Source organism: Morone saxatilis, unplaced genomic scaffold, assembly GCF_004916995.1.
Source record: "Morone saxatilis isolate NCDOM2014 unplaced genomic scaffold, NCSU_SB_2.0 Contig10, whole genome shotgun sequence".
Taxonomy (NCBI): domain Eukaryota; kingdom Metazoa; phylum Chordata; class Actinopteri; family Moronidae; genus Morone; species Morone saxatilis.
Genome location: NW_023339652.1, coordinates 2,266,511 through 2,292,009, shown reverse-complemented (window position 1 = coordinate 2,292,009; position 25,499 = coordinate 2,266,511). Strand labels below are relative to the sequence as shown.

The window sequence follows — 25,499 nt, the reverse complement described above, 5'->3', positions numbered from 1 at the left end:
TTTGATAAAATGGGCAGGATTGTTTTGAATTTGTGATGACTAGTTGTACTTTTTAGTTACCATTTTGCCTCATTCGTGTAATGAGTGAGCTACCAACTTGTAATTGCCTTCAAGATCCAAGTCAGAATTACAACTGGGTAACTCACACATATCTAACTTAGTGCAATATACAGCCAGCCCCACAAAAGGGAATTCTAGTTCTTGTGAGGGGCGTTTTGCCTTTTATTTGTGTTTAATTTTAACAAATACTGTGCTATATTGTTATGGCAAAGTATTGTTAAGTCACACAACCATCTTGAGTTGTCCAATAACATTTTATTTTTGCAAGCTGAGTTGCACATTAGATTTGATTTGATTCAACTTTATTGTCATTGTAAGTACAGGTACAAACAACAAAATGCAGTTAGCATCAACCAGAAGTGCGAAGTAGTAAAGTGCAATTTACAATGCATTTATTTAAACTTGATAAAAACACACTGGCATTTACACTAACTTGGAAAGGTGTTACATTTACAAAACATAATTCAGAAGAGAGTGTAAAAACTGAAACAACTAAGTATAAACTGTAAGATCTGCAACACCTTTAACACCTATCATGCTGAAAGAAAAGTTTGTGTTGATTAGAGTGGCATCACAGCCTTTTCATAGAAAAAAACAAGAACATCCTCTAAGGTTGTTAAATTAGGTTGTAAGTTTGAGTAGAACAGCTTGTAGGATCTTTCAGACTTTGTTTACCAGCCAGGTGAGGAAAACAAGGAAAATAGCTGCTGACCCAAGTCTGGCCCACTTCCTCAACTTCCTTCCCACTGGTTGAAATTAAACTATCTTGAAGTCTTGAACTTCCCTTCACCATGCACCTTGCAAGTAGGTGGAGTTGTACCAGAACCCAGTACACCACCTGTCAACAGCTGTTAATAAACACAACCATGCAAGCTTTATTCTGCACAAACAGAAGCAGAATGAGTTTTATTATCCAAAAACAGAGGCAGTTTGAGGTCTATTCACCTAACATTAACAAAGAGAACTTTATTCTCCGAAAACAGAACCAGAATTAGCTCTATTCTCCATAAACAGAACTGGAATTAATGGAAAATCAATGCAAAATAAATGGTATTTTCCAACAACCCATAGAGACAAAGCAAACTTTGCATTATTTGCCAAAAAACAGCACTAGGGAGAGAAGTGTTATTCCTCAAAAAAACTAACCAGAATGAGTTTTACTTTTCATGAAACAAAGTCTTATCCCCCCCCCAAAAAAAGGACAGAAAGAGCTTTATTTTGAAAAAACAGACCTAGAGTGAGCTTTACTCTCAATAAACAGATAGAGATTTATTTCCAAAACCAAACAAACAGGTTTATTCCCACTGCTGACCTCTGAACAATGAAAATGGAAAACATTGAGCAGAGCTTTTTTCATCAAAGTAATAACGTGAAAGTTTTCATTTCTCAGCCCATTAAATAGAAATCACATATTTCGAGATAATGAGATAATTTAGTTGTGATCGTGGGATAATTTGCTCTATTAATACAAAAAAAGAATCCCAAGATAACGGCTATCTCAAGTGTAACCAGATAATTAAAATTAACTTTTATGGAGATGTTCAATAAATTATATCAGATCTGAGAGCAGTGTTTTCTAGTTTTAGTTCTTGAAGTACACCGGCAGTACCGTACCTGTCTTGTTGTTGATCCAGATGAGGCTCTCTGAACAAACCGTGGATGCGTTTCCCACAGCAACCGTCAACGGCACCTGCCACTGTAAGCTACAGAGAGGGAGAATGATGTCAGTAATGGTCGGTGGGATTGGACTGAGTTTTATTGCCTCAGTTATCAGATAGAAAGAGAGAGAGAAAGAGAGAGAGTGATGGTCAGTGATGATCATTCAACATCAGTCAGCTGGAAATGGAGCGAGCGACACAGACTGTGTTATAGAGAGAGAGTGTAATAGCTTCCGCAGCCAGAGAACATCAGTCAGGTGGAAGTGGCTGAGGGTTATTGTCTTCTTCACAGAGCACGGGAGGTTAAATGTGCTGTCCAGTGAAAACGTAGTGTGGTGGTTAGTTTTCAGGTCAGTTTAAAGATGTATAAATACACTAATTGAGTGAACTCCCCAAACTAACAGACCTATAAAACCTTTTAACAAAACCAGCTGAGTGAAAATTGCATCACTGCTGAGCTTAAACAAGGCAGTTTTTCTTGAGAAGTAGATGTTAAGGAGATAAGTGGCTTTTGAAAAGCATCAAGATGAATGAAGCATGACGTGGAAGGAACTCTTCAGAATAAAGATTGTTAAAAAAATTCCACCCAATAAAACTGAGAGCAACTCGGCCTGTGCAAGTGCCAACATAATTTATGTTTTATACTCCAAATGTTGAACAAAACCCATTTGCTAATGATACTCTAAAGGTCTCATTCTAGGGGAATCAGAGAAGCTGCAGAATTATATGACGTTGAATTCTGAGTTGTCCTTTCCTTTCAAAAATAAGGTATTTTATTTCGACATTTCATAACTACTACATTTAACACTATACCTGCCGTTAACAATATTTTTTTGACATGTAAGATGGGACGCTTCCCGCCATTGACGGCAATCCGTGTTTTCACTGTTATAAAAAGAATGAACAAAGTTAGAATAAAATGTTTTTTGTGCATAAAAATAGATGTCCTGCTCTTTCTTTTGATATATTCACTGTTTACACATTCATAGAACATAATATTCTGGGGGTCTTGAAAGATTAGTGAATATCAAAAAATATGAAATATGATCAAAAAATGCTGGCGGCGTCTGGCAACTTAATGATAATAGTCTGGCGGAGAAATCATTTGATGACAACAGCAAACACAAACACACCCTATAAATCACTGCTTTCAAAATGGACCCAGTTCCGGTCAACATTAACCTTCTGAGGCAACTTGACTTGCAAGATCAGGAAATCAGATCACATGGGAATCCAAGATGGCTTCAAGCTATGCACTTGTGTACAGTGAGGAACTACTGGCAGCTACGTTAGGAGCTAAGGCTGGTTTAACGCTACGTGTGTGAGAAGAGACTGTTTGCTCGGCTCCTAAAGAGGTCAGCGTAGCTCCTGCTAGCATCATTTATATCAGCACTGGAGAGTATTTCTTCACTGAAAGAAGAGCAAAGAACGACACAGAAGGCTTCTCCCGACAGGAAAGATGTTTGCGGTCCATGAAGATCTGAAGGTCCGACCTTATCGATACTGCTATCGAGACTAGCGGGTCCTACGACGTTATGTGTCGAGTAGGGCTGAGTCGATTCCTTGAGTTACTTAAATTAACTATGCAAACCCGCTCCCTCTGTAGATAAAAACAGCTCATTATATGGTAACGAAAACACAAGGATTCCTATATCCAGAAAATTATACACTAATGAAAACATACCTATTAATATTATATTCAGTTTCTGATTATAGATCATCCTTTAATGTTACACACTGGACCTTTAATTGAAGTATGTGAGTACTTCTTCCACCCCAGCTGGTCTGAAAGAGTAAATATAAATTTTAAACCACAAATTAAGTAATACTGTACGAAGAGAGAGCGTTAGCCGACTCTAAGGGCTCATTAGGAACAAATGGCTTCCTGATGCTTTTTGTTAGTGACCAGTAGATGCTATTGAAACACACACACACACACACACTGCAGCAGCCTCATTTAAATCTGAAATGCTACTGTATGTGAGCACTAATGACACCAATAAAAGAGCCTTTAAAGTGAGACCTTCTCTTTAGTTCCATTAGAAACCCTCAGAGACTCAGCTGTTAATTGGATTCATTTTGATCAAATTGATTCATATTTTAATTAAAGTGGATTTTAATTCCAGACAGCAAACAATCAGCAATTAATTCATCTGTTTAAGGAGAGTGTGTACGTGGGATTGTTTGTTTGCGCGTGTGTGTGTGTGTGTGTGTGTGGTAGGGGTCATTGTAACACAATCAGTCAGACAAAGACCCATTTATCCCACAACAGCCATCTGGCAACCGTGGATCAATACTGCTGCCTAGCAACCAAATATTTAATCTGATATTTATATCAACGTGATTGACAGGAATGCACCTCAATTACACACACACACTTAATCACACACAGTCAGCAGCATGGACAGCAGAATGTGTTTATTAATATTTGATCGAAATGAAGCCTGTTTATTTTAGACAACAGTGTATGTGTGTGAGAGAGTGTGTGTGTGTAGAGTCAATGGTTTATTCATCAAAGGCAGAAACCAGCTAAAAGCACGCACGCACACACACACAAACACACTGTAGGCAGAGAGAAAGGCAGAACGACTGTGTTGCTACATCAACAATGGAAACTCCTCAGACAGCCCTTTGCCTCTCTTCCTCCATTAAAAGCACTTTGAGCCCATTAATACTCGTCATTTCAAGTGTCTCAAAATCTAAACTTAAAATTCAAACATAAATCTATCAGAGCCTCTAATGCCAGGATCAGAATAAGAGATATCAGGAATAAGGATGTCATGCGAACCGGTACTTCGGTACCAAGACGTTGCTGAGGTTCTTAAAACGCGACGTTACTCGCTTTCTACAGTACCGCGGTTTTAGGGAAGCTAACAGGGTACCTCTGCAGAGAAACAGAGGCAGACGCAGATATTTTACACGCACGGAGCAGGTAAAGCAAGAGTGAACAGCAGTGAACAGCAGCTGGTGCCGCTGTCATTCGGTACCACGTCGATTTCTATCTTTTTGATGAGCAACGAGTCTCCTCCACACACGGCTCACCTGCTGGTGTTAAAACAGGATCGTGGGTGAAAAAAATATCAGTTGTGTTTAAATGTCAACAGAGACACACAGGAAGGCAGAAACAGATAGAGATGGGCCAACGGTACCGGGGTGTGTGTGTGTGTGTAAATAGTGCTGGAGGGAAAAGCAAGGTCAGCAGATTAAAATTAAGTAGTAAAAATAAGTAAATAAAAGAATAATCTATAAGAAAAGGGGCGACTGTTTTTTGTGATGTTCAAATGTTTTTAATAAAAGGAGTGTAAGTTGCAGTACATGGGATTCATTGTTTTGTTTTTTACCATGGTATCGAATTGGTATCAAGAATCATGAAATTTCACTGCTATTGGCACCAGAGTGAGAGCCAGCTGTTGGTTTAGTCTATATTGTTTGTGTGTTTTTTGGCTCTCTCTTGCCAGGCTGTTTTTAGTTTTATTTTGAAAATTGAATGCATTCTCTATGCTGTTCCTGCATCTGACTTCCTGCCCGGCTTAACTGGCTCTGTAGCAGCTTGATGTGGTTTGGGGCTTGTGAAAGGCGCTGCGGCACCTCTGGTGGAGTCATTGTGAAGCGTTGTCTAGAACGGCAGTGATAAAGTCCAGCGGGAAACTGAACACACACTGTCTGCGAGTGGAGTCATCGCACACAGTCTGCGCAGTCTTAAAAACGTCAGTCTTACGTCACAAGGACTAGTTTAAGAGTTTAATTTGAACAGCAAACAAGGATTTCCGAAAATGGACTTCAACCATCGCTCAGACACTTCACATAAAAGCATCTTCTGGTAGCTTTGTTTAGTCAAAACTACCATGAAAGATCTATATATAAAATAATGAAATCTCATTTATAATTCTTTTCACCTTAACTTAATTTTTAACATTAATTTGTGTTGATGGATTTTAATTGTTTTTGTCAATTACGTCATGATATCTGCTTTCGAGAGGTAAAGCAGTGTATAAATAAACTTCTGTGGAATAATTATCATGTCCCGTTTAGCATTAAAGCTAATTAAATCAAACGCACAGCCACTTGTCCTCCAATCACATCTGTTTGCCTGTTAGGTGCTTCGTCTCTCTTTAGCTGCAATAGAGACGAGTTGTGATGTGTTTAAATGCAGATCCTGTTTGATTTATTTTCAGTATCATTAGCTTGACCTTATCATTTGCACATGCTGTCCTCTGGTGTCTCTTTTTCTGTCAGCTTGCTACTTTAAAGAGCATTTATTTGCCTCGCTGCGTTGGTTGTTTGATGGTGGGAAAAGAAGACACAAATTTGAAACGTCTCCCTCAAACCGCCAGAGACAGGTGGAAGAGAGGAATGTAAATTGTTTGACATAAAAATATACTGTGATCTCTAAAATGTCACCTTAACACTAAGTTAAAAAAAAATGCAACAAAAAGTTTGAGAAGAAGTTAATGTTATTGGAATAAAAAGCTCTACATTTGCCATTTATACCTCCGTTACTAGTCTGTTCTAAACAGTGTTGGGAGGGTTACTAATTACTCATTACCTATTAAAAATGTAGTCATTAACCTAATCCAAGTGTCAGAATATGTATGTCTTTCCCTTACTTTTGGATTACCTCAACACCAAATATGCAAATAAAGAGAAAAGACAACAGAAACAAACATTTGAAAAGAAAATGGAAACAGGATTAATTCTAATCCTGCTAAATAATCCCATTTTTATTAAATGTAACTGAACTGTTTTTTTTTTCCTGTAACTGTAATAGATTTTGTATCCTGACTATGTATCTTAGCTACATGTAATCCATTACTCCCCAAGCCAGGCTCTAAATGCAGGGATTGAGTGTCTCTATACTACTAATAAATTATATAATGTAATTTCTGCCACTAGGGGGTCAAAACAAGAACATCCATTTTAGTGTGATTTGTGCGTCCATGAAAGTTTTCTTCTGGTTTGTTGTTGCATTTACTGAGTAGATGTGTAATTAGTGTTGAGAGTTTAAGTTATATAAATCTTGTCAGCCCATTCTTGATCGGAGTGAGGAGCCTTATTTTAGACCAGGGATAGGCAACCTGTGGTTATTTTTGTAATATTTTATTTTAATTTTTGTAGGCCTAAAGTGATTCTGACATTTCCCAACTGTAACAAATTTGTTACTATTACATACCAAATGAAAAAGTCAACTTTTGTCCACTAAAATGTGTGTCCTAAGTTACGTCCTGACCTGGTGGCTTTTACTCTGTGTTTGGCTGAACCTCAATAGCGGTGGTCTATTAGTCTTGAATCTTTCTATCTAGAAAGTATCAGAGGAAATTAGAGAATTTAATAGCACATGGACAGATTTATTTTCTTTCACCACCAACACTGGTTTACCAGTATGCTTGATCTTTGGCGTGAAATTGGAATTATAAGGCTCAAATATGCCTGCTCCAGACAGTCCATTTTTTAAAAAATTTCTTTTTTGATTATGTACTTCTAATAAGATTACACAGTTCACAGATTGCCTTTGTTGATCAATACTACTGTTTATGGATGCTGCATGCAAGTTATAACTGTAGTAAGATAACACAATTCAAAAGAAATTTTTGGGGGAGATTGGTAATGTACATGTTTATTACGTTACATAATTAAAAGGATGTATTTCTCTGGGTTTGAACGTTAAGTACACAAATAATATAGATCTGGTGTTTTGAGGCATTTTAAAAGCGCAAACATACACATAAAAAAGCAAGGGGCCTAATATAGATCCTGAAATCAACCATCTGGGAACAGTCTGACCTCCCAGCTGAAAAGAGAATCATCAAAACCCATGAAAAACTAATTAGACTAGACGTAGTCATAATTCGTACAAAAATATAGATTTACAAGTGCAGCACACTTTTTATCCGAAGACTCAGTGGTGTCATCCACAACAGCAGCTGCAGCAGTTATTGCACTCTGAGCAGGTCTAAAGCCCAACTGCTGAAGAAAGATGTTTTTCCTCCACGAAGCCACAATCTTGTGAGTTGTGCAGTAATTCAAGTTTTTTTTTTCCAATTTCTTCCTGTATATTTCAGTGTATCTCTAAGAATTCGGTGCATGTAAATAAACAAAAATACAAAAATAAATAAATCAGCAGTGTAAGTCAACAGCGTGTAACACTGTGGGACACTGCTGCGCTCCTGAACGCAGCTCTGCGGGATCAAACAGCAGCATATGCCTCTGATTCAATCCACTGCCGCCGCCGCCACTGCGTTCAGCCGTGACGACAGTTCAGCTACAAACACAGTTTCTTTTTTACAAGAGTTGGTGAACGCCCCGGGACCACTGAGTGTGTCTGAACGCAGCCCCACGAGACTCCACAAGAGTTCAGCTCCACCTACAACAAACAGCTTTAGTTCATCAGCTGAGGAGACCTCAGGAGCAACTCTGAGCAGAGGAGCTCAAGTGAAACACAAAAGGCTCCAGATGAAAGAATAAAAAGAGAACAGAAGAGGAGAGGAACATGAAATAAAAAAACGGTGTGGCACTGAGTAGGTCAGAGTGATTGCAAATGTCAGATACAGAACAAAAAACATGACGGGAAGAAAAGAAAGAAAGGAGCGAAAAGAAAAGAGAAAATAAAAGTGAACAACAGGTTAAAAAAAAGGAAAAAAGAAAAAAGGAGGTGATGAAGTATTGATGGAAGAGAAAGTGGGTCGATAAAACAGCGAAGAGAATAAACTCCAGACCTTGTGAAGGATGTGAATAAAACATCAAGTGAATCAAATATAAATGAAATATAAATGATGTAAAGGTGTTAAAGAATGTGAAGAAAAACTGGAAAAGTGCTTTTTCAGGAGAAAATGGAGGACAGACTTATTGCTTATTGAGGTGTGAAACAAAGAGTTAAAGGAGCATCGTTGCAGAGGCGAATGACTGAATGATATGAAGGACACGGTTCTGAGAGTCTGATGAACTCTGAAAATATAAAAAGTATCCCGAGAGTCACTGTTGTCACTAATAACAAACAGCATGACTTCATATTTTTATACATTGTATTAAACATCTGATTCCTGAGAATCGTGTAAAAGGACTGAGCGGATTTCTTGTTTTAAACCTTTTCATTATTTTATCTTTTTGTGTAGCGACATGCAACACTTTTATAATGTGCCATAAAGGAACAAAAACATGTATTTTAATAAAGAAGTCCATAAGCACTGACCTAACCAGCGGGTTTTAATAATTGTTGCCTCTTGAGACCAACATTTACCTGGGGAACGTTCAGTCTGAATCTAGTGTGTAAATCTAGTGTGTAAAGTAAGGCCAGTAAACCAGGGCTGAACGCAGCCCTGGTTTACTGGCCAAAAGCAGGAGGAGGACAAGGAATAGCGTGGCTATGGTTGTAAACATAAACTCACCTGTTCTACACAGAAATTAATGGTAAATAAATTTAAGTTTCTTGACTGATCTATTAGGATATTGGTCTGTTTCTTTGCTGTAAACAGATTTTTATAATGTAAACCCCATTTATACTATTTAATGATAGCCACTGAATGGATCTATATACTGTATTGTTTCAATTGTTACTGGCGGAGTCTGCCATTCCATGTATAAAGGATTTATAGGTTAAGCCACCATGTTGGATTACATTGTTAACTTTTTTCTTGAGTCTTATTTATTGATGTAACAAATTACTGATCCTCTCAGTCCACAGCTTGTTCTGTTGCTATAAACAGATTTAGTTATTTTGTTGTGTTTGTGAAGTCGCTCAGTGTGCGTTTTATAAATGTATGATTGCAAACAAAACTTTAGGCCCTGATGTCCCCATATCAACCAGGACTGAAATCTTATAGATTAAAAGTTAGATTTAGTTTTGTTGATGAAAGTTTAAGATTTGATTTGTCAAATCATTTTGCCATTTTGTTTACATTTGGATCATTTTACAGAAAAAACTTAAACTTGGTCTAACCTGTTGTTGGTTCTGACTTCCTGCCCGTACAGGAAGTGCTCCTGGCTGACAGTGATGTAATGAGTAGGGAGCTGCTCTGATTGGTTCTTGCTGATGGTAACAACAGGGTAGCCCATTTGTAGAGTCCACCTGTCCATCATCCCTCCGATGTCGATGTCCCGCCCCTCTGAGCGCATGGCCTGGACAAAACACACAACGTATGAATAATCAGTGACTAATAATAACCAATTAGCACCAATTATTTTCACCAATATTCAACTTTAAGTCGATTGATTAGAGAAAAATGACTTTCACTTTCAGGTGATTGGAGATCTGATCATCTGATCAGTTAATTAAAGAGCAATCTCAGTATAGCGAAGATGAATCTAATTAAACAGAGACTTCCTGTGTGAAGGACAAAAAAGAAAACAAGCCTCGCCGCCATCTGTCAGTCACGTTACCATAGCAACCAGACTTTCCCTTCGTCTCTGTCTCATCAACTCGGTGCTTAACAAGCGTCTCCCCGGCCTTCATTAGAACCGCTTCGTTAAATAATTAACAGCTTCGTGCAGTCTGGCTGCTTTTATCCCCCCAAGAGCCATAAAACGTGGAGCAGTCACAGGTTTAAATCCCTGCCACGGAGCAAGGCACTAACGCTGCATGGTGTAAGCGGACAGGTAAGTGGTACCTGAGTCAGTTTGTTCCACAGGTCGTCTCTGGCTGCGTTGCCATACATGTGACTCAGCAGATAATCCTGAAAAAACAGAGAAACAGATCAGCCACTTAAACACACCATGTGACAGGAAGTGACATCATTTGGTGGACTGTGGCTGGCACAATCTTTAACCTGTTGAAAATATTTTTTTATCTGCTATGAATTGTCTTTACACACCAAATATATGTGTTTATTTCATTAAACTTAAGACTATAAGTTAGTCTAACATGTGCCCATAACAGATCATTAAATTAATTTCCATTTTCATACATATTTTTTATTCAACATAAATTAAGGTGTTAAATTTGACAGCATTGGAAATTTGTTGCCACCCATCTGGACCATTTAGTGGCATCTAGTGGTGAAGTTGGCAGATTGCAACTAACTGAACACTGCTCGCGTCTGTATTTGACAACCTGGAAATGATAATAGGCTTGCAAAAGACCCTATCTAAGAGCAGAGTAATGTGCATATGTAGAGGGATATAAAAAAATAACAGATAAATATATGAAAATACTAGCAGGATATTTACAGTATGAACAGTAGAGTGTGATACTGCTACTCTTTTTAATGCTTACATTTACACTATATTACATTAGTTGCATACTGTACGGATTTAAAAAGGTGGGAGACAAAAGTGTTCGTAAAAGTGTTTCAAGTTTGAAATAAGTCTCATACAAGGCAGTAAGTTTTTTTAGCCCCTGTGTTGAGTCGAAAGGGCTTCGGGACTCAATCCCTGATCTGACTTCAAACTGTGAGCTATATTTTCTAAGCTAATGAACAAGGTGAAGACTCAAAAAACTCCCAGATCGAATCTCCCAGTTCAAAAGGGACTTAGTGGCGTGGCAGCATCGTTTTCAACAGGCAATTCATCGGTGACGTTCGGGTCTGGTTTGATCCCCGTCTGTCTCCAGGGAAGAAAACTTATTCCCTGCTGCAGTGTGTTTGGGGTTATAAAAGCTTAGAGAGCTTGGTGCATTGTTGGGGTTTGTGATAAAACAAGAAAAGGCAGGAAAGTAGTACAAGATAACAGAACACCTACAGAGAAAGAGTTCTAATCTGCTTCTCACTGATTGATTCCTCTGTGTGTGTGTGTGTGTGTGTGTGTGTGTGTGTGTGTGTGTGAACATCCCTCGCAAACAGTCAGTCAGTTGTCATAGCGCGTATGGAGGTTGATAAGGCAAGAAGAAGCTCTTTATTGGAACAAGATGCCACACATGATAACAACACGGAGTGTGTGTGTATGTGTGTGTGGCTTTGATAAGTATGACTGTCACCTTCACTAAAGCTGACATGAGATAAAACGCGCCCTTCCACACAGTCACAGAGTCTGATCCTGATTCCAACACAAACAGGTTTAGCAGCGTGATACACCTCAACCTAACGATAAGCATTCTGTCGGAGGAAGATGGCTGTGAGTGATAATAATTTCATTGAAAGACATTTGTTACAGCAGCTCTGAGGGTTAAGGTGAAAGATTTCTGCCGTTACAGACATCGTTTTAGCACACGGGTCTGTTAATGAGGACCGTTTTTCCACATCTGAGGATGAACCTTGATCTCCGTTCTCCGTCAGCGCAGCAAACACGTCTGGGTTTTTCAACAGGCCACTTCTTCCCAGGGAAAAACGCCAAAAATAACATATACAAAATGAATCAGGAATAGCTTCTTGACTACAAGGCTTATCTGAAAAGTTGGGTTTCTTTCCGGGAAGACTCATCCAAACCACAAAATCCCTCCCTCTGTTATTCAAGGTAATCAGACCCAAACTTTATTGATATAGTGCTGTATTGTCAGTGCACAATATTTAAACCTCACACACCAACTCTACAATCATAAGACCATCTGGAGTGGTCCACTGACGTGTTTTAAACATGAGAATCTTTCCCATTTTTCTTATCTGTCCTGCATGACATGAACATGGCATAAGGGTGGCAGTGGTGTGTGATTGGCCAACTTAAATGGTGCAACTGTGAGACTCTGAAGCCTGAATCCATATCTAATGGGAGCCTGTGAATGTCAACACCTATTTTAAAGCAATCTTTAGCTATTTGAATACGACTAAAACTTAATTTAATGCATAAAATACCAAATGTCACTGCAATATTTAAATCCATGTCCATATTACTAAGTGAATTTCTTTTCCAGAACTTTTTTGACTGGGGTGGCACAAGTAGGGCGCTGACTTATGCAGAGGTGGTATGAAGTATGTGTCTCAGCTCTCCATTTATTCCCAATTTATCCAGATTCTGCAGTGTTTATGGACCCCAGTATGCAGAAATATTCAAATGCACTAACAATCATACCACCTGCAAAGAAACTGCATGGTTTTTGCCTAAAACATAATAAAACAAATCTGCAAAGTGGAGACTCGTGGGTACCCATAAAACCCATTTTCATTCAGAAATCTTGAGGTCAGAGATCTACGGACCCATTTGAAAATGATAAATTTTTGCCATCTCCAAAGTTTAGCCTTACTTTGGAGTGTTATCTAGCTTCCTTCCTAACATGGTAGCATGACACAGTTGGTACCAATGGATACATTAGGTCATTTAGTTTCATATGTTACTAGTACCTTCGCTCTAGCTTTAAAACTCGAGGGCCTCTGCAAGACAGTGTGAAGTGGAATAGGTGGTGGCAACAAGAGGCGGTCCTGACACGCCCCTGCATACTACCGTTACAGTTATCAACTCCTAACAAAACATACATTTCGTAAATTTTCTTACTGTAAGAAAAGTGAGTTGTTTTAGTTGAATTATTAGATGCAGATGGTTTGTACAGTTTGTTATATCTTTTAATTCTCATTAAACATCTCAGAGGTTTTTGCAAAGAAAATATGAAGAAAAACTACAGAAGGAAATATTTTCCCAAGATGTTTTTTTATGCAGCTGAGGACCGAAACTAATGCTCTTATTAGGTAGTGTGGCAGCACATTGTATATGTAACACACACACACACACACACACACTCTTTCAAACGCACAGTATTTTCTGTGTGTTTTGCTGCTGGATCAGCAGTGTTTTTATATAGAATCTGGTTCTCAGTGTGTTCCAGGTCACTGACAGTTTCTGCAGGAAAATCAGGACATAGTGTGTGTGTGTGTGTGTGTGTGTGTGTGCAGGGGATTCATACATATTTCCATGACTGTATTCAGAACAAAACTATATTTAACCCACTTTCACCTTACATCATATGACATCATTTTTACAGTGACTGCCAACTGATTTACTACAAGTTTGACAAAAAAGTGCTTTGTTGCTGTAAAATAAAGTTAATTTTGAGTTTTTTTCCCCCACTCTGATACATTAACATTAACCAGTGTGAGCCATCAGAGAGCCAGTTAGCAGCTTCATACAGCTGAACAATAAATAATGCAGCGCGCTGTCATTACCACCACTGATGTTGTTGTGAATGAAAAATTAAAACACATTATAAACATTATTAAAACAAACATTTTTTTTTCTCCTCAAATAACTTTTTTAGGCTTCTCTCTGATTCATTTTTCATTACTTTGTACAACACCCAGCGCAGCATGGATCAATTTATTGAACTCAACTTTGAACGTGTCCCCATGTAAACTGTGAGGGAACCAAAAACACAATCCCACTGAACTTATTTTACCTCATTAACCGAAAAAGCAGCCTGTCACACTGCATGGAAACATTCAATTAAACATCACCAAACCTCTGAAACCTGCTGCCTTTTGGGAGGTGTTCAGCTTTTTGAGGGGAAATTCGGTTAGTTTTAGGAAGTTCATATTCTACAATTAAAAATGTACACTCTCATTCCAGTATTTTTAGACATTGCGCATTTAAATTTGACTAGCTTTAGGCCAACAATAAATAAAATATTTAATATTTCTCCACTGTTATTTTATTCAGAATAGGCTCTGAACAGCTTTTCAACAGCTGTAAAAAAAAAAAAAACTGAAAATTAGAAACATCACTTTTGGTGTCTGGTTGTGGGGGCAGGGTTTACTTCATGGACATCATTATATAGAAAGAATTTCTCTCAGCACCCAAAACTCCTTACTTGTACTCATTACCTTAGCATTTTCAAAATCTTGGCTACAATTCTGGATAAATTCTAACTTTGAGTATCCAAAGTGTAGCCCCTGTAGACTTCAAAAGTAGAAGTGAAAAGTTTGCATTTTCTTCCTGCATGGAGAGCAGTGGCTGTGCTCAGCTTGAATTCAGGTCACATCCAGAGGATTGTAATGTGGGATAGATTTTACAGCAGAAAACAAGTAAGAAAACTTCCTCTCAAATTGCCCCTGAAGCCGAAATCCATTTATTCGCTGTCCATCTTTGTACTCATGCTCCGAACAGTCAGGATTTAGCTAAAATATGGCTAAGCACACACACAGCTTCTGTCTGAATCCTGGTGACAAATCATTTTAAAGCCAAAATCCCACTGTCCCTGTTGTCCTCAGATATATAAACCTTTTGTTTATACAGCCAGACCTGCAGGGCGACATGAACTTACATTGAGTCCTTTCTGGAACAGCGACTGCCCCATCACGTTGGCCAGCATCCGGATTAACGCTGCCCCCTACAGAGAGCACAGAGACACACATTTATATACATAATGACAAGTGAAAACATGACATTAAACGTGACATTAATCAATTAATTCCGTTGCAATTGTGAGTGCAGAGGCAGAGCAGATCAGCATTGAGCTTTCATGTAAAGTTAAGTTTATTTACATTTAAAAACAAATGTTGTACAAAGTGCCTTACAAAGAGAAAAAGTATAATAGGGATGACCCAATAAAAACACAGATATCATAAGTGGATATAAGTAGATTTTAAAAAGCTTCATAAAAAAAACTAAAAGACAATAAAATAAAGCATAAAACAGAGTAGCAACTCAGTTAAGATGAATTAATCCATGAAGATGAATGAATTTCGCTGTGGACGGGCACTTACTTTTTTGTAGGCGATCCAATCGAAGACTCGGTTGATGTCTGTCGCCTGCTCCACTTCCTGGGAGATCGGGTGGGAGGAGCTTAGGCCATCCAATAGCATTACCTCGTGGAGGACATCAGTCAGGAAGCGTTGCTTCTCCTAAAAAAAAAACCACATTTGTCTTTGTCATTTATTCTCTGGAGGCCAGAGGTGGGAAGTTACACAGTACAAATACTTACTGTACTTAAGTAGTTTTAAAACAGGCTTGTTACTTTAGTCTTTAATACATTTAAGGGGAATTATAAATTACCGTAAAAATTGTATTAATAGCCGGGGCTTTTATTTCCTTAAGTCAATGAGCTCAACCTGCCTTTATTTGGAACAGGCCTCTATATGGGACAGACATCTAATTCCTTGAGAACAAAACTCTTGCTTAGCAGGGATGAGAAATTCATTATTTAAACCAGTATTAATATTACTTCTATCAAATAACATATGAATTAGGAGTCAAACAGTGATCATTTAATCATTTAGTACTGATGGTTTCTGTGAAATTAATAATATAAATAAACTTAATTCACTGACTCACAAGCTAAGATTAGTGAAGTTATGGTAAAAAGTTACTCTGTTCAAGGCGGTTAGTCTGATAGCGAGATAGCATTAGCATGGCTACATATGTTTTTCTCTCTGTTTGCAGACCGAGAGGCAGAGGTGGTTTCAATACATCCAAAGAACTTCTATAAAATCGAGACCAAGCCTCTAATTGAGACTGGTCTTATTTGTCAAAAACGTGTTGCCAAGAGTTACAGTATTATATTTTTTTATTTTTTTTTGCATCATTGCACACCTTTCCAACATCAAGACTGGTGTATATCTCACGCAAATGACGTAAAAGACTTACAAGAAGATGATGAGAGTACTTTTTACTTTCTACTTTGAGTACATTTTAGAGCCTCTACTTTTTCCACTTTAACTTGAGTAAAGTAGTTGAATCAGTAACCGTATAGTAAGTGAGTCCCCACAGTGTTGGTGTGTGAACAGGTGATTGTCCCCACAATGTTATTAACGCCCTCTAGTAAGTTCTTTGTAAACTGGATTTTATTTAGGTTTACTTCCAGCCCAGTTTAAATAAAACCACCCAAAATAGGGGCGCCAGATATTTGTCTCCATTTGGCCGGTGAGTCCCTGCAGTGTTGGTGGTGATTCCCTCTACAATGTGACTGTTTCTCTTTACAGCGATTTTCAGAATCTGGAGTTTGTTTTGGTTTTTTTCCAGTTCATTTTTCAACAGATTCCTGTTAAATAATGAAGTTTGGAAAACAGAGTCAGTCAACAAACTGTCATTTAGTGGAACAGTTGGTTCAGTAAATTATGGTTTAGTTGTGTAATTAGTCTATTGTAATCTTGTAATCTTTGTTGGTAATTTCCTGTTTCCCCAATGTTATTGTTTCCTTTTCTTGTTTACAGTTTTCCTTCATCCATTCTTTCGTCTTATTCCAGTTTCAACCCCTCCTCCCTCTCCTTATTTCCATCCCTTATCATTTTCTGTAATGTCTATGCTTTTCCTTCCTTGTTTCCTCCTCTTATTTTATCTAATGATTTCCTCTATAATTCCCCTTTTTTCCACTCAACGTCTCCTCTCCTTGTTGTCTGCCCGTCTTTTTTCTTCTTTGTTTCCTCCCATTTGTTCCTTTCCTGTTTCCTCTCCTCCCTTCTCCTTCTCTACTCTCCTGGTTTCAAGGTTTTAATAGACATCAGCAAACACATTGAGCTTTAACAAGCTCTGTCTAAATTACCCATGAGATCAACCTAAATCCAGAGAAGTGCGGCTCTGTCTAATTCATGGATTACGGTGTTTACTATGGAGATTCGGTTTTAATGAATCTCCATCTTGTTAAGAAATACAATTGTTGGCTTATTAAGTTTTAGTCGTTAATGGACAGAATGAACAATGAACAACTTTTTCTTTTAATTAACAGTATCTGCTGGGATCTGGCTAATTCTTGGTCCAATGTGGTTGTGTGTAATTCATGGATTAGAGGTGTTTGTTAAGGAGACTTCGTTTTAATGAATCTACTTCTAGTTAAACAAAAGTTTCTTGACATATTACATTTTTAATGAATATTAGAAAGATTTAGATTTTACAGTGTCTGCTGGGATCTGGCTACTTCTTGGCAGATGTGTCTCTGTCTATGTTGATTTGAATGAGATTTTAATCTAGTTAGAGTAAATACAATTTTAGTCTGACTTGATCACAAACAAGGTGTTGAGAGGAGCTGGTGTAATTCTGCTATTTAGAAACTGTTAAGTTTCGTTTGTCCCTGAAGCTAAATGATAACATACCTGTCTAATATCTGGTGTACACTTGTTTAATATTTGATCCCTATTGATGACGTGTGAATCCAGTGTCGCCTCGTAACCCCCAAAGCACCATGTGTGGAAACCAGTTGCAATGCTTTATCTATCCACCAGGAGGAGCAGTGATCATAGACGCTAGAATGATTGACTGCCATCAGACTGCTGTAGTGTGTAAAACTTATCCATTGCACCTGAAATCAGCTGTTCTCATCCTATTTGATGTATATGAGGGTGTGCTTCTGCTTCCTACAGTCCACACTGAATTTGGAGGCCAAGTCAACACCTTGAACTCGTTGTTGTGTTCCTCAAACCGTTCCTGAACCATTATTGCTTTGTGGCATGGCGCATTATCCTGCTGATGATGTAACATTTGGGTTCTGTACCAAACAAACATGTTTTCTTACACCATGTTTTCTTACACCTTGAGAACACAGCAAGCGTGCCGACTGCACAGGGTCCAGATAAAGAAAAATGGATGCCTGTTTTGATGAGAGGTGTGAGGAGCAGCTACCCAGATTTATATAATTCGGCCAGATGGTTTTTAAAATCTTTGATTGATGAAAATGTCTGCCATCAAAAGTGGAAATCTGCGAGAGAGAAGGGAAGAAGCTAAAATCCTCATGCATGGATTGCCAGACCAACACGGACCTTTAACTTATAACCGGTACAGCGTATAAAGTATGTCTGAGTCTTTACTGTGGAACCTAGACAGGCCTTGTCAGACAACTGAGGGAAGTGGGGCGGACTCCCAGTGGTTGGATAATGGCTGGAAACTGGATCCCAGCCGGCTGGCAACCAGAAAACCTGAGTTGCTGTGACTGCAAATGAACTAAACAATGTGTCAGATAAACAGTTTGTTTACAGGAGAGATTCAGACTAATTCCTGGATGTGTTCTTTGTTTACACAAGAGCTGGACTGATCCCACCTAAAAGGATTGGGGTAACTCCTGGGTAAAGACAGCCGACTGCTTTCATCTTGGAGTCATCACACACACACAAACTTGGGTAAACAGCAAGAATCAGGGGAGCCCACCACAAATTACACAATTAGTTAATTAGTTAAATGGCACATTTGGATGAAACCAAAATTACTCTGTGAGAAAGAAAAAAAAAATTTGACTAAATGAGACATCAGCTCTAATTAACAGAGACTTTAAGTCACCTGGAGAGAGAAAGAGAGAGTGGGGAGGGGGTCCATCTGGTCCATATGGTCATTATGAACCAGATGGACCCACATGTGGAGGGACAGCTAATAGGCCAACAGTCAGTGTAAACACAAACACACACACAGATGGAGATGTTCAGGAACAGCTGCTGAACCTGCTGAACTTTTATTCATCTGCCCGTCTCTTCCCTCCATCCTCCTTCACTTCCACCCTGTCACTCCTCCTCTCCTCTCCTCCCTCCTCTGTCCTCCTATTTATTTCAGTGTCATTTAAACATGGCAGGATTGGATGACAGACTGCTCTCTCTGTGTAACGCCTTCACAATGAATACTAATGCGCTGGCTGGCAGGTGTCACAAATCAAATATAGTTTTAGCCTTTTTAGTGAACTGGAAGCTGATGATTCTCACTATGTTACCAGATAGAATCGGTGATATCACACACACTGTGATAGTCATGAATTTGCTTTATCGTTTATACCAAAGTATCTATTCCTTTATTATCTTTGGTGCTGTTACAGCCTCAGTGAGTGCCCTGCATTGACAGTATATATAACGGACAGAGCTTCCAGGTCTGTGAAGTGTCTTAAACCTGTATTCTTTCTAATGGCCAGCAGGGGGCAGCTCCACTGGCTGTAAAGTATGATAGTATTGAGTCTTATGGAGAAATTAGTCGCTTCTCAGTTTGTTTATGGAGCTCAGTAACAGTTTCCTGATGGGACGGGTTATGGGTCTAGTCTCTAGTTTCAGAGTCTTGTTTTCCATATAAAGCATGGATGTTTCATTTAGTAACTGATGGTCCCATTTAGAGTCAAACAGACCATAAAGCAGGGTATGCTTTAGGGCGGGGCTACCTTGTGATTGACAGCTCATTCTCAGTGAGTCCGTCCAGCTCAACGCACCAAACTCAGATCTAACTATCAAACTAGGCAGTGCTGATCAGATATGGATCCAGATTCGGATACTGCATTGACTGTTTCTCTCCTCAAATCTGTTCACAAAGATACAAGAAAGTGTGACCATTGTTTCCCGCTGCGGACGAGACGAAACCAAGTGCAGCCGATGAGAGATGCTCAACTCCTAGTTCGTCACCACTGCTGGATGCAAAAAAAAACACTTAGCAATGACCATGAAGCCAAACTCAAGGGTTCAAAACGGTTCTAAAAGGGTTCCTCTCTCACTGTAGTTTTTATCAAACATTAAGGAAGAAATAGTGCATTTATTTGGGAATATTTTCAGGCGTGGATTAATACTCCATCAGTGAGTATTCTGGGCAGCAGGGCCTGAGCCAATCTAAACTACAGTGTGTGTGTGTGTGTGTGTGTTCACAGTGTGGCTCATTGATGTATTTTTAATAGTTTCTGGACAACAGCAGAGTTTCTTTGGCACAGAGGAAGGCTCAGCCTCTGATACTTGTTTAGATTTGTGAGTGGAAGAAAAATAGAGAAGACCTTTAATGACAATATTGGATTCACAGGATCTTGAATATGTACTTTGTCATAATGTATAGTGTATAGGATTTGTGACATAAAATCACATATAGCAGGATGGATGATTTTATCTGTGGGTGAAACCAACCGTGGGTTAAACACTCTGCAAATACACTTTGAAAAGTGGAAGATGATTTCCATACAACCTCTTTTCTCATTGGGTAAGTGTCCATTTCTAAGAGGGGAAAGATGAATATTGATCGGCCTCTGCTCTCTTTAACATGAATATTTCAGATTTTCGATTCAAAGTCTATTTGTTTCACATCAGTTATCTGGTGGTCGACATTTACCTCCAACCTGCTTTCTCTTTGCCTTTTTGAATTCACCACAGATGAACAGTCGGTGTGTATTCTGCAGTGGTGGAAAAAGTATTACTTAGACACTAAAAACTGCATCTTTGTGATATAATCTGAGAGTACAGTTTTGATGTAATTTAGTTCTGGTTTAGAAAAGTTCACCCCCAATGCCATCGACTTCTATACATACATTTTAATTTTTAAATATGATAAATACTGATGTAAGATACATTTATTTTCAACGCAGGACAAACTTTTTCCATCACTGCAGAACACTCACTGACTGTTCATCTGAGGTGAATTCGAAGAGAGAAAGCAGGTCGGAGCAAAAATGTCGGCCGCCAGATAAGTGGTAGACTTTGAATCGAAAATATGAAATATTCATGTTAAAAAGAGCAAAGGGCGATCAATATCCGTCTTCAACTCTAAGAAATGTAGTGAAGTTTACTCCAAAACTCCACCGGGCACGGCTTCGTGATGTTAGGGCTGCGACACGGTTTTGACCGTGATCTGCACGTCTTCAAATCCCAATAACTTGTGTATTTTGTCCTTAAAAAGTTTCCACTTCAAATACCCATTTCTGACTGATTGACTTCTGGCTTGGTGCACCAATGTTGATCTAGGTTCTGTGTTGGATTTTCTCTGGCGACTGCGGCGGAGCCAGAACGCATCGTGACTGTGCCGGGTGGAAATTGGGAGTTAAGTGGAAAGTAAAAAGTATTTGAAGCTCCCTTCCAGATATGTATTAAGACATATATACAAATAGTCTGCTTGGAACAATAATAGTGTGACTTTCTGCAAATAAAGTATAATTTTTCATTTGCAAATGTTGCTCATTTCTAAAGTTTTCCTGCTGGACACAAGATGTCTCCTCCTTCACTGTAAAGTCCATTCTTAGTGTATGTGCACTTCAAGTTTCTACATCACACTTATGGCCACTTAAAATCTGATGGTAAATGAGCTCTGAGAAACTTTCCACTTTCAGCAGATGAATGTGAAAACATCCTTGCATAACTCTGCACATACAGCAGTCAAACATTACACTGTAGCAACAAGAAGAAAAACAAATTTTTGAGTGGAGGAGAACTCAAATTATTTCATTAGTTTGGTTTGCTGAATGTCTCTAAAAAATACGATACCCATGACCCTCTCATGCGATTGCTTTGGATGACAAAAGCTAATCAGAGGTGTGAATCAGAGCTGTAACAAAATCCGAAAGCTTTGTGATTGTATTGGTTAACAAAAAGAATGAAGCTCAAACATCCCACTGTAGGAATGAAAAGAAAAACTGATTTTGGAGAGAGTGGAGGGGGAATTTAAGTTGTAAAAATTGCACCAGTACAGGAGCAGTTCATTTCTATGGTTGTGTTGAGGTAAAGTTGGGGTCAGTTCCAGCCTGTTAGTCCCTCATTACTGCTCTGTTGTGTCCATACAAAACAAACATCATGCTATTTGCACACCGGGAAAAAAACACATTGTATTTGTATTTGGTAAATCACATAAAGCTAATTAAAATGTTGGACTGTGCATGGCTGCAGAAAGAGTCCCATTTTCATCATTTGTTCCTGTTTTGAATGTCATGTAAATATAATTAGTAAAACGCAACAGACTCCGAATGTGGTGTTTTATTGAAAATAGAAGAGAGGTGTGATTCTGTACAGGCCGTGTGCTGCAGTGCCGCCAATGTGGTCGGCTACAGAAACAAATTAGTTCCACCATAAGAGAGGTTTAATGTCATATTGCATCTTGGGATGTTTTCATACCAACCCTGTTTGGTTTTAAATGAAGTCTGGCGTGTTTGCGTTCAGTGTTTATGACTTATGAGGTCTGGCTGCAGCCTTGACTAATAAAGCTCAAAATCAATTATATTTTCACAAGCTCTTTGTGACCATCAGATAAAATAAATAAAAAAAAGAGGACACATCAGGTTCAATAAATGGCAGCATGACTTGCTTTCGCCTTTGATTTTCCCCCGCGGCTCACGTTAATGATGTGGCGTGACAGTAACCGACACTGAGTGAGCGTCGATCCATATGACGTCACGTTCACCGCTTTTGTTCTTAACCCATTTGCACCCAAAGACTATATTTAGTGTGATAAAGGGAATAACATTTGTTCTGATTGGCCTAAAGTCTTGAAATTTGGTACCAACATACTTTGGTGAGTATGTAACAGTGAAACTTTTAAATTATTAGATAACATGAAAAATCACACTTATCAATGGTCAAAGTCAGGATTTTGGTCATACATATTTTTTTACACTTCATATGTGTGCATATCTTTGACATTTAACAAATCAATCACTTGATTGTGCGCCTTGTAGTTTCTGAGATACAGCCAATTTCTTATCACACTATATTTAATCTATTTAGGACTACTGTTATTTCCTAAAATGGGATTAAATGCTGTGTATGAAATAAAATGTAGGGATTTTTATTATTTTCACTACAAACATGCAACAGGCTCTCTAATGAAGAATGTTTTCACCTGCAGTTTGACTAATAATAGTTGTGTGCAACTTTAATTAATATGGCCTATATAGACAGAAGCCTGTGTGTACTGAATGTAATAAAAAATACCTACAGTTTTACTGCTTATCTGAGGGCATTTTCTACCATTTTAGGAAAAAACATTTTAGTTGCAGGCACAAATGGTTTCATAGGAACTAAAAGACAATAATAGATTATTCTTTTTCATGGCTTACACAACAAACTGCTGGTTCTGCCTGAGGCTCTTTTAACTTTATTTATGGCACGTTTTCTACAAATTTAACATTTTATTTCTCCCATAATAATTGTCCCACATGTTGCTCTGTGACTGTAAACAGTGCAGCTGTCTCTTTATGTCAGCATTAAATTGATGTCACCTCAGTTTAAAGGCACAGTTACTTCTTCTTAGCTCCCAGTTGCCTTAATAAAACCCCCAATCCTGATGTTAAGGCGTGATATCATGCAACCCGATTGGCTCAGTGATTGATTGATTGGTTGTAACACAGAAACAATGTGCTGCGTGTTTCCTTCCTCGTCATGTTTTTGTTTGTGTTTCATTTCCTCTCTGCTGTGCTTTGTTCTTCTCCCTGCAGCGCGGCGTGACTCGCTGCTGATGGAAAACGGCTTTTTAAATAAAAACCTGTATTATAAATAAATTGCTTTATCAGGAACAGACCGCTTTATCATCGTTGCGCTTGTTATTGGAGAAACACTTTGTTTCTATTAAAGCGTCCAGTCGTGCAGAACCACAGTAACAGGGATTTAAAAATGCCATGTCGCTCAGAAACAGACTGTGTGTGCGTGCGGGAGATAAGGTGTTTGGGTGTAACACATTCTCTATTGGAAGTAAATTACAACGTACTATGGTAGAAACAAAGAAGTGTGTTCTGTAATTTAAAGTTCTGCAGCGTTCACTGTTTCTCTCTGAGTAAAGTTCTCGCTGAGTTCGCCGGTAGTTATTGAGCAAATTTGAGTGAGAATTCTAATGTTATTGTGTTTTGAGCTGACTCACTCGCTGCATCAATTTGTTTGCCAACCTGAGCAGGAATAAAATGAAGCAGGGTTCTACCTGCTGCGTGTTCAGGCTGAATATTATCTGCTGAACTGCAGGAAAACACTTTTAGAAAAGGAGGAATCAAATATTGATCCGTGCGCGTGGAGGAAGAGTTCAGGAGGACATCTCGCAGTCAGGACTTCCTCCTCCTCAAAAGCCAGTTTTAACTTTCTTCCTATGAACACACTGTACGTCCAAACAGTTTTATATGTTGCGTAACATTTTATACAATAAAGAGAAATAAGAAGCCTCCTGGAAACTGAGCAGCAGAGAGATCTTAAGCTAGGAATATTTGTCTGGAACATTTCCATTGGGTTAGACCTTTCAATATACAGAAGTAAGTATAATGATAATAATAAACTTTACACGAAACTTTATAAAGTGTCTTACATGGCCAAAACCACGATTAAAAACATTTTAGGAGGCAGAGAAATCAGACAATTAAACTCATGTAGAAGTAAATGGAATAAAAAGAATACATTAGTGAAAATAAATACTAATAAGCAGATAAAACATGCTGTAAATTAACTGCACTGGGGCAAATACATTTACATAATTAAACTAATACAAAATAAAAACAATATTGCTAAAGCTACGGAGCTAGTCGCACAAGAAGATGGTTAGAAGATGGTTGGAAGATGGAAGTAGAAACGCTCCAAACTGGAGTAATATCGCTGTGGCTGTTCAACGGTGGCGAGAACTAAGGGACAGGAAATCATCTGGTCCGTTTACTTTTTGAGGGGAAATTGTTATTTTCCTTAACTATAAGGTATGTAGAGCAATGTGTGAATGAGACACAAGGTGGTCGGATGCGGTTAGCGCTGTGCTCCTCTCAAGCAGTGTGTGTTCATGGGTGTTGGGGTAGTGGGGTGTGCCATCCGATCAGATGGAGAAAACTGGTTCCCACTTTCAAGCAGATGAGATGTGGAAAAACACGTCGTTGTCTAGATGTCCAGCAACCTCTGGCAACGTACGATGCATGTTCAAACCGGATCACGATGCCAGTAACCAACATCACACTGGGGTGGGGAGACACGAACAAACACTGATGTGGAACTTGAATTATTTCATATTTTATTAGTTTGGTTTGGTGAATTGCTCTGATTTATACGTTACCCATGAACCTCGGATGGCATTGCTTTGGATTAAAGAGTTGCAGAGATGTTCAGAAGGCTTTGTGGTTGTAAATGGTGCCTTTGTGGTTGAATTTATCCAAAATTTGAACCGATTTAAACAGCAGAATGTTTTTATCAGGATATTACAAAGCAAAATCTTCAGCTTTTAAAGTATGTGACTGAATGTTTCTCACCAAAATGCTACTTTAGACCCGTAGTTGTCTTTCTTTCCTCAAAGGACAGGGCTGGCAATGTTCCCTATTTTTGTTATTGTCAACAAATC

At 38.6% G+C, this 25,499-nt stretch overlaps 1 protein-coding gene across 1 annotated transcript in view; it reads right to left on the bottom strand.

Moving 5' to 3' along the window:
• Window positions 1–25,499, bottom strand: part of LOC118336577 (thyrotropin-releasing hormone-degrading ectoenzyme-like) — a 169,430-nt gene that overhangs the window by 25,650 nt on the left and 118,281 nt on the right. The window contains exons 7-11 of the mRNA XM_035673251.1: window positions 15,272–15,409; window positions 14,830–14,895; window positions 10,319–10,384; window positions 9,652–9,830; window positions 1,675–1,763 (exon numbers count right to left, since the gene is read on the bottom strand). Of these exons, the coding sequence (XP_035529144.1) occupies window positions 1,675–1,763; window positions 9,652–9,830; window positions 10,319–10,384; window positions 14,830–14,895; window positions 15,272–15,409 (538 nt within the window). The remainder of the gene's footprint in view (window positions 1–1,674; window positions 1,764–9,651; window positions 9,831–10,318; window positions 10,385–14,829; window positions 14,896–15,271; window positions 15,410–25,499) is intronic.